The sequence below is a fragment of the Leptinotarsa decemlineata genome, unplaced genomic scaffold (assembly GCF_025532065.1).
Source record: "Leptinotarsa decemlineata unplaced genomic scaffold, Ldec_3_MD MMD2_P_RNA_scaffold_12, whole genome shotgun sequence".
NCBI lineage: Eukaryota > Metazoa > Arthropoda > Insecta > Coleoptera > Chrysomelidae > Leptinotarsa > Leptinotarsa decemlineata.
The window spans coordinates 11,720,014-11,733,083 of record NW_027412526.1 but is presented as its reverse complement, the minus strand read 5'-3'; the positions used below and the strand labels follow the sequence as shown (position 1 = coordinate 11,733,083).

Here is a 13,070-nt window from a genome sequence, read left to right as displayed (position 1 = left end):
GCGGAAAATCATACATCGGTGAAACTAAGAGGTCATTGAAAGTTCGCATTTCCGGGCACGAGAAACACACACAGCGAGGAAAAACCAACAAATCAGGAATAGCAGAGCATGTTTGGGCTCAAGCTGAAATCATCCACAAGGAGGAACAATGGTTTAGGGGAAAATTCAAAGAAGCCGCATATATGTTATCCAACAACGCATTTAGTCGATCTAGCGTAGAGATACGCAACATATGAAAACCTCTAATCAAGCAAAACACGACCAACTCCAGTTACCGCTAAAAGCTATGAAGCGGCGAGAGGGAAGAGGGGGTAGGTGAAAACACTCGAATGATCACTAAATAGTCAGATCTCGAAGGAATAAGTCCAGACACCATGAAGGGCTTACTGATGTCTGAGGACCTTCATACCGCCACCACCACTCAGGCATGACCCATTTGTCCGCCAACCGCAAGGGTGAAGGAGATAGAGTCCAAACTGTCTGAACTGAAGATGATCGATTGGATCGATTGGATCAAGTCCAGTTATTACCCGAAGACGGTTGTGGATACTAACAATCGAAACGTCGTGAAGAAACTTGGCTTGGAATCATTTAATTTTCAATTTTCATTTCTTGTCAATAATTTTTTTAACTTTCGTATCGTGTTAATATTTCAATTCTTTGATTTTTTGTTGTTTCTTGTATTTCATTTCACTGTAATTTCAGTTTTTTTTTTGCTTAATAGAATTGTAATTTTTCAGCTAATCTTCTTAATTTTTGTTTACAGATTCTTTCAGGGATTTCAGGTTAATTTATAGCATATTAGACAATGGAAGTCCAAACTAATGAAATGAACCGTTAAATTCCTGTGTTCATTTATTGTGTTCATAAATATTGGTATTGAAATATTTTGTTCAATTAGGTCAAAAATATTTTTGGGAAAGAAAGTTTTTGGCTTTCTACTACTCCATCTTGATACAAAAAAAGGATGAGGGAATCTTCCAAAAAAAGGAAGGAAGAAATCAATTTGAAAATAAGTAACTCTATACATGGATGTGTAGATCATGCAAAGAAGTAACTTTCAAACACAAACTGAAAGAAAGTCCTCCTGAAACAGCTACTTTCATATAAACATTGAATTATACGAAAGAAAAAATATTCTTTCGAAACAAATACTTCTATATGAACACTGAATATAACCCCTTCAAGTCAAAAATATATAATGTCTTTCGGAAATATATTTTTAGATCGGCCAATGTAAGTTAGATCCGAAAAATCGAAATATCTACAGGGGCGGGTTAGAAAATTCCTGAAGTGAACAACAAATTCAGTCAAAATGTCGAGCTCAACAATAATGAAAAGTATGTCAGAGTACAGACTCTCGTCCCATTTCGGAATATTCGGAGCCGGCAGTTCTGAGCAGAGACTTTCCCGCTTCCTACCTGGCCCACATGATCAGAGAGTTTCCTTCGTGGAAAGAAATTTGTCTTCCCACGTCAAGTTGGTGCAGAGCAGACGCGACGTGGCACCCAGTTTGTGGGGTTGCGTCCGTATGAAGAAGCCGCTTCAACAATTCTGCACCGGGAGTCGGTATCTCGGAGAATGGAACGCTCTGGGATTTTCCGGGGATGGGATATATAGGTATCCGCATGGTGAGTTTTCCATCTAGTGTATGTCACGAATAGAGGTGTACAAAATTCGATTCATATTTTCAAAGTGCTATACAGGCCGATTCATTTATCATGTGGTAACATCGCTATATTCTAAACCGTAACAGATACGAAGACGATTAAATGGAAAAAAAGATAAATGTCATCGGGAACAATACAATAGTCGAAGAAAATTTACGGGGACTCTCGCCCTTCCCGAGTTATACGGGAAAAACCAAAAATGCTGTTCGTTTTTATCAAATGGAATTATTATTTCGGAGAATATCAAAGAGTGGAAGAAGAAAATGTTATTGTATTCAAAGTATACGATGACGATGTGATAATAAATTCACAATTCAAGGGTTTCATTCGAAATAATTACCATCATCAGTGACAACAATTTTAAATTACGGTCCTGTCCTTACTTCCTTTGTAAATGATTTCGATTTATTCAAACTATAATTCAGACAACCCAATACATTCGACAGGAAGGTACCCTAACACAATGAAAATTCCTACTTTTTCTTTTTGGAAATTTTTGTATTGCCTTAATCCTTCTTTCAAGGCTTATTTCTTCCTAATCAATTATAATTCGTAAGATTTTTATAATTCTCAGTCCTGGAAGTAACGATAATATCAGTTTTTGGTCAAAATTCGATTGTTGTATAATTTAGTATGATCAAATAGCATCTCAATTGAGAACTGTCAGACGTTTATGAACATATCAAAGATGTATTCAATGATGAAAGGACTGATATGCTATTTCGTTATGCAAAATCAAATAGAAGTTCTCTTTTGGCAAGGAATATGTATGTTGAGCTATACCCGAATCGTCGTATTCCGAACATCCAAATGTTTAGACGATTAGAAAGAAATTTGAGGGCTATGGTGCATTTGACAGAAAGAAAACAAGAAAATGTGTGGTTACTGGAAGTGTGAGAAATCAAATAAATGTTAGTGTAAGCAAATATTACCACATAGAAATTTACACAGTGAAAACATCTTTTTTTTTAATTTAGGATTGGCCAGGCACAAAAAATTTGCTAATCACTTCTTTACAAGAAATCGCCCACGAAATGGGGATTTCTGCAAAAAGAACAAATATAAATGCTACATGATACGCAAAGTTCATCACCTCAATAATAGTCTAATCAACAAGTTCAAAAACATGAAAAATAGAGATGAAGGTACTAGAAATATGAGCGATAGTTCATTTGATTCGGAATCACCTCTAGAAAAATGTTTTTGAAGGATTTTGGTGCAGGTCAAAAATTGCAATTGTTATTAACAAAATAAGATTGGAAAAAATGGTATTTAGTTTTTCGTTAATAACTCAAAAAATATTAATATTTAAGCGATTTTGAAAAAAAACTCGTTAACGAGTAGGAAATTTCCAATAAAAAAGTCCTGACTCCCGAAACTCTATCTCCATTATTTATAATTTTAATTTGACGTTGAAAACAGGGTTCCGCGCGGCTGTTACGGCATGCGCGCGCTGCCGCTAAAGAGAGTTTATCAAAAGAAATAATTTTTTTATAACATGAAATGTCATTTTGAAAATTTGAAAAAAATCCAGTATCTTGAATGAATCGTGTCCCGTAGAAGAAAAATCACCATTTTTCAAAAAATTATTTAATTTTTAGTTGTTTGAAATCGATTTTTTATATTTTGATTGTTTAAATAATTAGTTAAGAAATCATTTTGCTTTTGGAAATCATAATTTACACTTAGTTAGTTTACAAATAGTTTGGCAAAAAAATTATTTATTATTCATTTGTTCATTAGTTCAACAATTTGTTGTAAACAAATATTGACCAACGTTATATTTTTTTTCTGAAGCAGAAAAAAATTATAAATACAGCTATATATGATATTATATATGATATCAGAAAGTATTATAATAAATTAAAAAAAGTGTTTTATGACACTTTTTTATATATAGCTATTTTAATAATTTTTTTCTGCTTCAGAAACAAAATATAACGTTGTTCAATATTGGTTCATAACAAATTGTTGAACTAATGAGCAATTAGATAATAAATGAAAATTTTTTTTCCAAACTATTTAAAAGTGTAAATTATGATTTTTGAAAGCAAAATTATGTCTTAACTAATTATATAAACAATCGGAATATAAAAAAATCGATTTTGAACAATTAAAAATTAAAATTAGGAAAAAAAAAATTATAATAATAATGATTATCTCTCTATTTGTTTAAAACAATTTAATAAACAAATTACGTAAAAAATTCATATAAACAAATTCATATGTTGATAACTGCCATTGTTTATTGTGAAAACAGACATAGCGAAATATCAATTGAAAAAAAATGTTAATCAACAAATATTTTTAACAGGACGGCGCTCCTCCCCATAATACAGCAATAGTAAGGGAACATTTAGATGCAATATTCCCAAGAAAATGGTATTGGAAACAATGACCAATTAACTGGCCAGCTCGATCCCCAGATCTTACTTTAGATTTTTTTATCTGGAGACACATGAAGGATAAAGTTTTTTCAGCACCAAGTACAGATATCGACCATTTAAATCAAAAAATAAGAGATGCATGTATTAGTATTACACCTGTTATGCTAGAAAATTGACACAGAAATTGTCTGGACTGACAACTTATGTGCATTCAACAAAGAGGTCGTCGATTCGAGCATCTAATGTAGATTGCCATGTAGCTTTGATTTTCCATATTGGTTTCATTTTTCCCAAAAGTTCATGATAAAATAAATTGTTTTTCTGTTTGATTGTTGTCACTGATGATGGTGGTTATTTCAAATGAAACGCTATAAATATATCAAATGTGATATACCCCCAGATTGTGAATTTATCGCTTTATCAATATCTGTAATAAAAAACACAGGTCCATATTAAAAAAAAAAGTTGATGGTAGCCATGTTGACACAAAACGTTTCATCGAATATTTATTATCACATTGTCATAGTACACTTAGAATACAACAACATTTTCGTTTTCCATTTAATCCCATTTAATCGTCTTCGTATCTGTTACGGTTTATAATGTAGCAATGTTACCACATAATACAAGAAACGCCCTGTATCGATTGAAATACTCAATTTATCTTTGAAAGTTCGTACTGGAATCTCTGACGTTTAATGAATCTATTGAAAACATTTTCCCGACACCAGAATGAAATAACTTCTCTCGACGCGCGTTTCGCTAACCAAGTTAGCGTCCTCAGGAGATCATTACGTCTAAATTTTACTACTATGTCGGTGTTTTTATATGCTAGTGGCAAAACTACTACCTGTTAGTAATACGTAACAACTACCTATTATTGTACCTATACGTTTTTTAATACTTCTAATTTGTTATGTTTTTTCTCTATGTTAGTGACTACCCCCTTCATTTTTTTTAATATTCATCTGTTATTTGTTTATAGACTTATCATGTATAAGACCAAATAAAGGGCTGTTCGAAATAGGACCTTTGTCGCTATTCATAGAACTCATTTCACACTTTTCGATTTCCGATTAGCGAAACACGCGTCGAGAGACCGTAATTTTTTTGTGGTGTTGGGAAAGTGTTTTCAATAGACTCAATTTATATATTCATACCTTGATGATTATAGAAACAGCGGAACATATTTAAAATTAAATCAATGACAAGCAACAAAACAATTACAATAATAAAAAAAAAATAACTCTCACTTCCCTGATGTATTATAGAGAAAAAAGCAAGTGCTTTCCTTCTTGGTTAGTGAAGTGAATATTGATTCAGGATATTCTTTACTTTCCCTACTTCGTCTGGTACGTTTTTCTCGCGTTTCACAAAACAACCAGAACAATTTGGCGGAAGACACCCACAATTGAATCGCCAACTACCATCACTCCTCTTGTTTTTGTCTAATCACTTCTTCTAAACCTCAACGTCTACCGCTCAAAGTTTTCTGTCGACCAAAATACCCTCAAAACTGTCTCTAGTGGTTTTTTAACGGATCTCCCAGTCTTGACTGCCAACCTCACTAGTAGTCGCTGTCTTTCTACCTCAACGGTTTCCCGCATCCCCCAGCACGCCCTAAATTTGCCGTCATTTCCCCCCAGTCGAACCGTTGCAAGCATCGTCCGCTCTCATTAGTTTCACTTTATCGTTCTTTCGCCAAACTCCGGCCAGTCAATGGTATAATGGTCGATTCATCAAAAGTGATTCCACTTGTGATGCACTGTTTGGAACCTTTGGTGTAGTAACGAATATTACTGGAGTTTTTTCACAACACCAAACCGTTATTTTAACCCCTCGACACGTGTTTCGATCACCAAGTGATCATCTTCTAACTAGTTTGATCTTCCTCTTAAAGATGATCACTTGTTGATCGAAACACGTGTCGAAGTGTTAAAATAACGGTTTGGTGTTGGAAAAAAACTCCAATATTATTTTGAAAAGTGATTCCAGTTGCAAAACTCCACTCCATGTTATACAGTGTGTGGCACTTCTCATGGAAACACCCCCGTATCTTCCGTAATATTCGAGGTGGAACGATGAAACTCTCAGGACTGATGTAAATGCTCAAAATACACCTACCACCTGAATGGGGTTGGCCAAAGTGATATACACTGTCCGCCACTCGCGATGGAACACCCCATTTTTACGGTAAAACATATTAGGGGGCAAAATAGGCTCAAAATTCCTTCAGATTCGTGATCAAGACTACCATCTTACTACAATTACACTTTTTTCCTGAAAAAATTTCAGTCCTGAAAAATCCGAATTGGTTTCACTTCTCATGGAAACACCCCCGTATCTTCCGTAATAATTGAAGTAGATTTTTTTTTGGTTTTGACATCAAAACATGAACGAAATTGTTTAAGAGAAACTCGACTTTTGTTTTCACACAAATAATTTATTTTTTATTTTGTTGTCAGGAAAGTTATTCCTTCTCAATTAGAGAGAAAATGGTAATTTTGTAAGAGGAACGGAAACATGTAATCAGTGAGGTTTTAGGATGGTTAATGTTAGTTCATATTTTCATTTTCCCATTATTTAAAAACAAAACAAGGATATTTTGTGGCGAAAATTGTTATGTAGTTCAAAATTCTTTCGAAGTACTACTTTCAAAATCACATTTTCAATTAAAAAACAAAACAATCAATTTCAAATGATTTAACTGTTGACAATTTTATATTTTCGTGCCTTCTATGAAAATTCCCTCCAATCGAACACATTTTTCTATGCGCCTTCTATTATTTCCTCCAACTCTTTCTCAGTTCTCTATGTGTAATTTCTCTACACGCTTGTATAATTCTTGCACGGAGACCTTCCTTATTTGTTGGCCTATCCTATAAAGCGGGTGTCTTCTATTAAATTCAGCGGCCGCTTCACGATAAGACCTCGCCCCTTCACCAACAATTAAAACAATTTCAATTTTTGCTTGAAGTGACAGGCGTGCTATGTTGAACTTTGTGAATCAAAATTAGCTGATGTCAGTTAAAATGGGAACTTCAAAAATATTAAAATATGAACAGGAACTCACGAACAGAAAACAACTGGAACACAGGAACAATATCCAACACAAATACAGGAACAAGAAACACAATGGGAACAAAAACACGGCAGAAACAACAGGAACAACGGTGATTCAAAGAACAACAATACTAGAAACAACAAATGCAATGAAAACTGGTCTGGGGGTTAATACAACAAGATCTTTCAACAATATTGTCAGGTTGACAGTAAATATCAATAAGCAACTGTTTTCCAGGGTGATTTCAGGGCACCGCATGATTCAATGAAACTGATGTAATTCAGTCCCTTTAAATGTCTTCAGACAACAATTCAGCAAGTAGGTAAAATAATACAAATTCTACCTGTTCACCGAGTGCGATTTTTTCTTTAGAAATTAACAGTTGTTTCGGTGTTGTAATGAGTATGAAGATTAATTTTGTTTCGGATAGTAAAATGTTTCCTCAATATTTTGATAAAGGACCCAGCTTGCCTTGAATTTTGCCGAAATTTTGATATGTTGTAGTTCTTGATGTGCTGATTGAAAGTGTCCATAGCCAAAGCTCAGAATTGTACAGTTTTCGAGATGTGAACCTTTGAATATAGATTTTTTCCATTTTTTGCAGTTTTTGCTCATCAATCGAGAGCTCTCACTTCTGGTTGGGATAAAATTTGGATTTTCAGCAACCAGAATCAGTTTCACGAATAATCTTCTTCAGTTATAATAGATGCCACCATCGATAATTTTTCATACACTGTTTCACACTATCTCGATAATCTGAGAATGTGGTGCTGTGACATTTTCCTCAGATAGGCTCAAAATGGATGATATCATCTCACAGCATTTGTATCTTTCATACCTGAGAGTACTCTCCATATAGAATGAAGGGGTTCAGGTATTGGAAGCGAACTATTTTGCGCCGTAATATGTTTAACCGTAAAAATGGGGTGTTCCATCGCGAGTGGCGCACAGTGTATATCACTTTGGCCAACCCCATTCAGGTGGTAGGTGAATTTTGAGCATTTCCATCAATCCTGAGAGTTTCATCGTTCCACCTCGAATATTACGGAAGATAAGGGGGTGTTTCCATAAGAAGAGAGACAAATTCGGATTTTTCAGGACTAAAATATTTTCAGGAAAAAAGTATATTCGTAGTAAGTTGGTAGTCCTGATCACGAATCTGAAGGAATTTTGAGCCTATTTTGCCCCCTAATATGTTTTACCGTAAAAATGGGGTGTTCCATCGCGAGTGGCGGACAGTGTATATCACTTTGGCCAACCCCATTCAGGTGGTAGGTGCATTTGGAGTATTTCCATCAGTCCTGAGAGTTTTATCGTTCTACCTCGAATATTACGGAAGATACGGGGGTGTTTCCATGAGAAGTGAGACACACTGTACCTACTCTAGTTCGTTACATGTTACTTGAAATCTCTTGCGGTAACCTACTAGCTAGATGTCATTGCGTCTTTTGAATTAGTTTCTGATCAATATTAGAAATTCTTTTAAAACGCTATTTTCTGTCTCAATTCCCGTTGTTATATGGTTACGAGGATCTTTCGTCTCTCCTCGGATCGATGACATTTCTTTTGCTTTGCTCAATCTAGGAGCATGCTTTTCTTACTCTACATTTAGTTCAATTTTTTCTGCGACTAATAAAAGTTAAAACTGGTACTTCTGGCGTGAAATAAACCAAAAAAACAACTTTCCCAATCATTAGAATTTCAATACTACGCTAACCAGATTAGCGTCTTCAGAAGATGAAATAAACTGATTCCTTACTCTAAAAAACGCGACTGATCGCCACATTCAGAGGGGATTTATCACGCTGCAGCCGTACCATTACATTTTTCAAATATAATAGGATATTTCATTAAGAGCGTCCTATCTTGAAATTTAAATAAAACAACAAATTTTTATTCGTTTGAGAGATCTACTGACGCCATTACGGCTCCTCTTGGTGTAGTGCGTCCGAAACGTCCAATTTTCATGACTCTGCTTCATAAATCAGGCTGAATTTGACCAATGGCATGGGTTATGTTGGCTTTGGAGACCTCTGTGGTTTGTGGCTCATTCGCATTCACCTGCGATTTTAAGAAAACTCCACAAGAAAAAGTCTAACGGGATAAAATCGCACGATCTCGTTGACCAGTTCACATCACCTCCATGTGATATGACCATACCCTCAGATCGCTCTTGCAAAATATTCAATATGGCATGAGCTGTGTGGCACGTAGCACCATCCTGTTGAAACCAAATCATGTCGTTGGTGTCCCGATCATTCAATTCAAGCCAAAAGAAGTTGGTAATCATCGACCTATAGTGCTCGCAGTTGACAATGATGAGCTAGCCAACGTCTTTCTCAAAGAAACATAGACCGATGACGCTGCCAGCCTAAAATCCACACCAACTAGTGAATTTTTTGCACTAGACGCTCTTGGATCATCCCATCCTTGGTATCATCCCAAATTCGACAATTTTGTTTAATCAAGTACCCATTCATCCAGAAATGGACCTCATCGCTGAAGATGATTTCTCAATGAAAATTTGGGTCAGTTACCAATTGCTCTAGAGCCCATTTAGCAAACACAAGTCGTTGTCTATGGTCGTTTACCTTCAGTTCTTGGGTCAGTTGAATTCTGTACGGGTGCAGGCCTGAGTGACGACGCAAAATTTGCTAAGTTATGATCTACGAAAGGCCGAGTTCTTGTGAGCGACGCGAAATCGACTGCCTAGGAATCTCCTGCACACTCTCACAGACAGTGGAGATGTTTTCGGTAGATCTTGCGTTTTATTGACAAACGAGTGTTAGTTGATCTTTTACTAAACCAGTGAACTCAAATTTAATTCATTACATTGGGAAAAGTCCTCTCGGTAGGACGATTATGGCGACCGTAAAATAGGCGAAGCGCGCGGTACGTTGTCCAAACAAAACACCCATTTTGATGAAACAAATTTATCATTTGAACGTGTTTTTGAATGCTTTATCCGTCCATGGTGATTTGGCAAAACAGACTGAATAATTGACAACTAATTTTACAGATGTAGCTTCAACATACAATGGCTTCGGGCGTGTCTTTAGTAAAGACAAGGAAGGAGTTATTGTGTGGCGAAACACGTGTTGCGTTTTTGTAAAATCGTTTAGTGAAAATCTCATGCGTTAGTTAGTTATCATATATTTCAACAAGAAGTTTAAAGCTGTTTTCAAAATTTCCTGGAAATTGTTTCAAAATCAAAAACCACACTATATTTACCGGAATTTCTTATCAAGGTATCACTAACAGCTATAACTTTTCTCAAAGTTCCCAAGTTTTTTGTGTTATAGGAGTCATTTACGAAGGAGAATTCAATAAAAATGGATTGTTTCATGGCCTTGGTACTTTGCTGTATCCCAATGGTCAAAGATTACAAGGCATGTGGAAGAATGGAAGGCTGGAGGAAGATCAAACCTATATTTTTGCTTGTAACGAAGTTTTTGATGAGAACTTCAAATACTGTCAGCAGCCTGATAGAAGGTGAATGCAAGTAATACTTTAATATGTTATATTCAAATAGTATTCATGTAGCTGTTTTCTGTTCTTTTTCAATTTTTAACTTTCTCTTCAGATATTTTTCATTCTTGTTGTTCCTGTTTCAGTCTGATTGACCTCGAAAACTCAAGGACGAGTTTCTTTCTTCACTATGAGTTATCTCACCGTAGAAGTTTCCGAAAAGTTCAATATATACCGATCTCAGCAATTTCAGACAGTTTTTATTCGTTCTGTGGATGTTCTTCAAGGTGCTTTGATCAACATTAGATTTTTCTGGTCTATAAAATCAGTTATTTTCTACATGTTCTTTGAAACGAGTATAGATAGCTCGCTTAGTCCAACCGATGTATTTTTCGTAATAGTCCTCCCCGACTTTTCATCTTGAAAGTTCACCTAAAATTTTTTGGAGTAAGCCAGGAGTTTTGGAGGCTACTGATACGTTCAACTTTATAAAAGTTCGTACTAATCCGTTAATGTATCTTGGTTCATAGGGAAGGAAAATGAACTGTGAATTCATGTATTTTCGGAAAGAATGAGATTAACGATGATTTTCCTGGTTAACTTTCAGCTATGTCCCTGATAAAAATTTTCCCAATATCATATCTTCCTTCACTCAAGACGAAGCTAATATGCCTATGGACGAAAAAAGTTTGGTCCTGCCATTTTGTGTTGTGGACAATGGAATAACCTATCAGGAATATATCTCTAATTACTGGTATTTCTCCTATAAACAACAAATTCTAGACCTCGATTACTTCTAATCTTGAAGACCTTCAAGAATAGTTGTTCTCATTTTCTTAATCAAATTTATTGCTCGGGGATGGGTTGTTGAAAGTTGAAACAGAGTCCTATATCTTAGATTATTTTGTGTCAGAAATCGCAAATATATAATCTCCATATCGGACCCAACTCCGTGGAAAGTAATTCAACTTCTCTTTGCTTTCAATTCAGATCTGCAGATGAACAGATTAGCTATAAAGGGGGAAAGTAAGTTTCGTATTGTCATGCCTTTGTGCTTCGTAACAATTGTTGCACTGGAAGCAATTCTGTTCATTGCAGATTTTTCTTTCTTGTATGTAGTCTTTGATTACTTCTCCACTGAGACTATTGATCATCAAATGATACTGTCTGTATAAAGTCGTGTTAATTAACAACACCTCAACTCAATTATGTGATTGAGAGAGTCACAAACTATTTGGTTAGTCATTCATTAATTTTATAAGTATGAGAACTTTTGGCAGAGGCAATGGGTCCCATCGACTTTCCAGATTTGTAAATTTTCAATATTGAAAAAAAAAATTATACAAATCATGAGAATATGAAACAACAACAAAAATTATGTGGCGCCCCGGGACGACTTCACTGATTCCAGTGGCGCACTTGCTTTTTCAGCTGCAGGTAAACCTAGAAAAACCTGTAGCACCACATCATCTGAAGATCTTGATCTGCCAATGTCCTCTCTTTCAAAAAACAAAATGTAGTGTATCTCCAGAGGCTCCAATGAATTCAAGACATCGCCAGAACACTTAGTGACACGACTATCGTCAAACTTAAACCAGTCCATTTCGTCTTTGACCAAGGCATAATAATGACCAAATTCAACGCCAGAACCACAGCGAACAATGACTGCATGACTAGATTGAAGTGTTCATCTATTTCGAACCTTCATTTGGTGCTTCCGTCAGAGGTTGAGTCATGTTTGAAGATCATCAGTGTTTTAATTAGTTTGACTGGTGCCTCAGCTATACTTGTTTTCTTATAATAGTCAGTTAGTTTGGCGCATGTTTGACATGTTTGACAATACAGTCGATCATCACCCGTTAGAAGTTCCATTTTTAGATGATTCAACAATAAGCTTTTCAAGTATCAGAAATTGTATCGAAAAGTCTCAAAATGCTAGTTTTGTGTTGACAATTTTTACTGATTTTTCAATTGAAGTTTTTGATATGGAGTCGTGAAATTGTGTTTGGCAATAAAATACGAATATTTGTATAAGCGTGACGAAACCCAACAATTGTTCAGTAACGTACTTCGAAGGAGACCTAGTAGATTTTGCCAGAGGTTTGAAACTCGTTCTGCAATTCAGGTATTCATTGAATTGCACCGCCTAAAAAGATGCTAATGACAGGTTTTGGTTGAAATCACTTACAGCGCCATCCTTTGTGAGAAAGTTAGCAGCTTCCAGGCCAAAGTAGCCAGGAATCCTTACCAGAGGTGAGAACTAAGTGTGAGATAGGTTTATGCCAATCTGTCCACACACAAATCAAAAGCTGAGATTTTCGCTTAAAATACGTAAAAACGGACCTTTATTGCGAAATGAATTCCCCAACACAGAGTCAACCACGGCCTACGTATAGCTAAAATTCAAGCGTTTGGTATAGGCGGAAATATTTTGCAAGTAATACTGAGGCAATAACTTCTCAACTGGTAGAACTCTGTCTG

General features: G+C 35.5%; 1 protein-coding gene across 3 annotated transcripts in view; it reads left to right on the top strand.

The window, feature by feature from the left end:
• Window positions 1-13,070, top strand: part of LOC111508622 (uncharacterized) — a 63,038-nt gene that overhangs the window by 5,436 nt on the left and 44,532 nt on the right. For 2 of the 3 annotated variants that reach the window (XM_074174253.1, XM_074174252.1), the window contains exons 2-3: window positions 1,227-1,631; window positions 10,424-10,613. In XM_074174253.1, the coding sequence (XP_074030354.1) occupies window positions 1,316-1,631; window positions 10,424-10,613 (506 nt within the window). In that variant the 5' untranslated portion in view covers window positions 1,227-1,315. The remainder of the gene's footprint in view (window positions 1-1,226; window positions 1,632-10,423; window positions 10,614-13,070) is intronic. The other variant, XM_074174259.1, reaches the window with a different exon arrangement.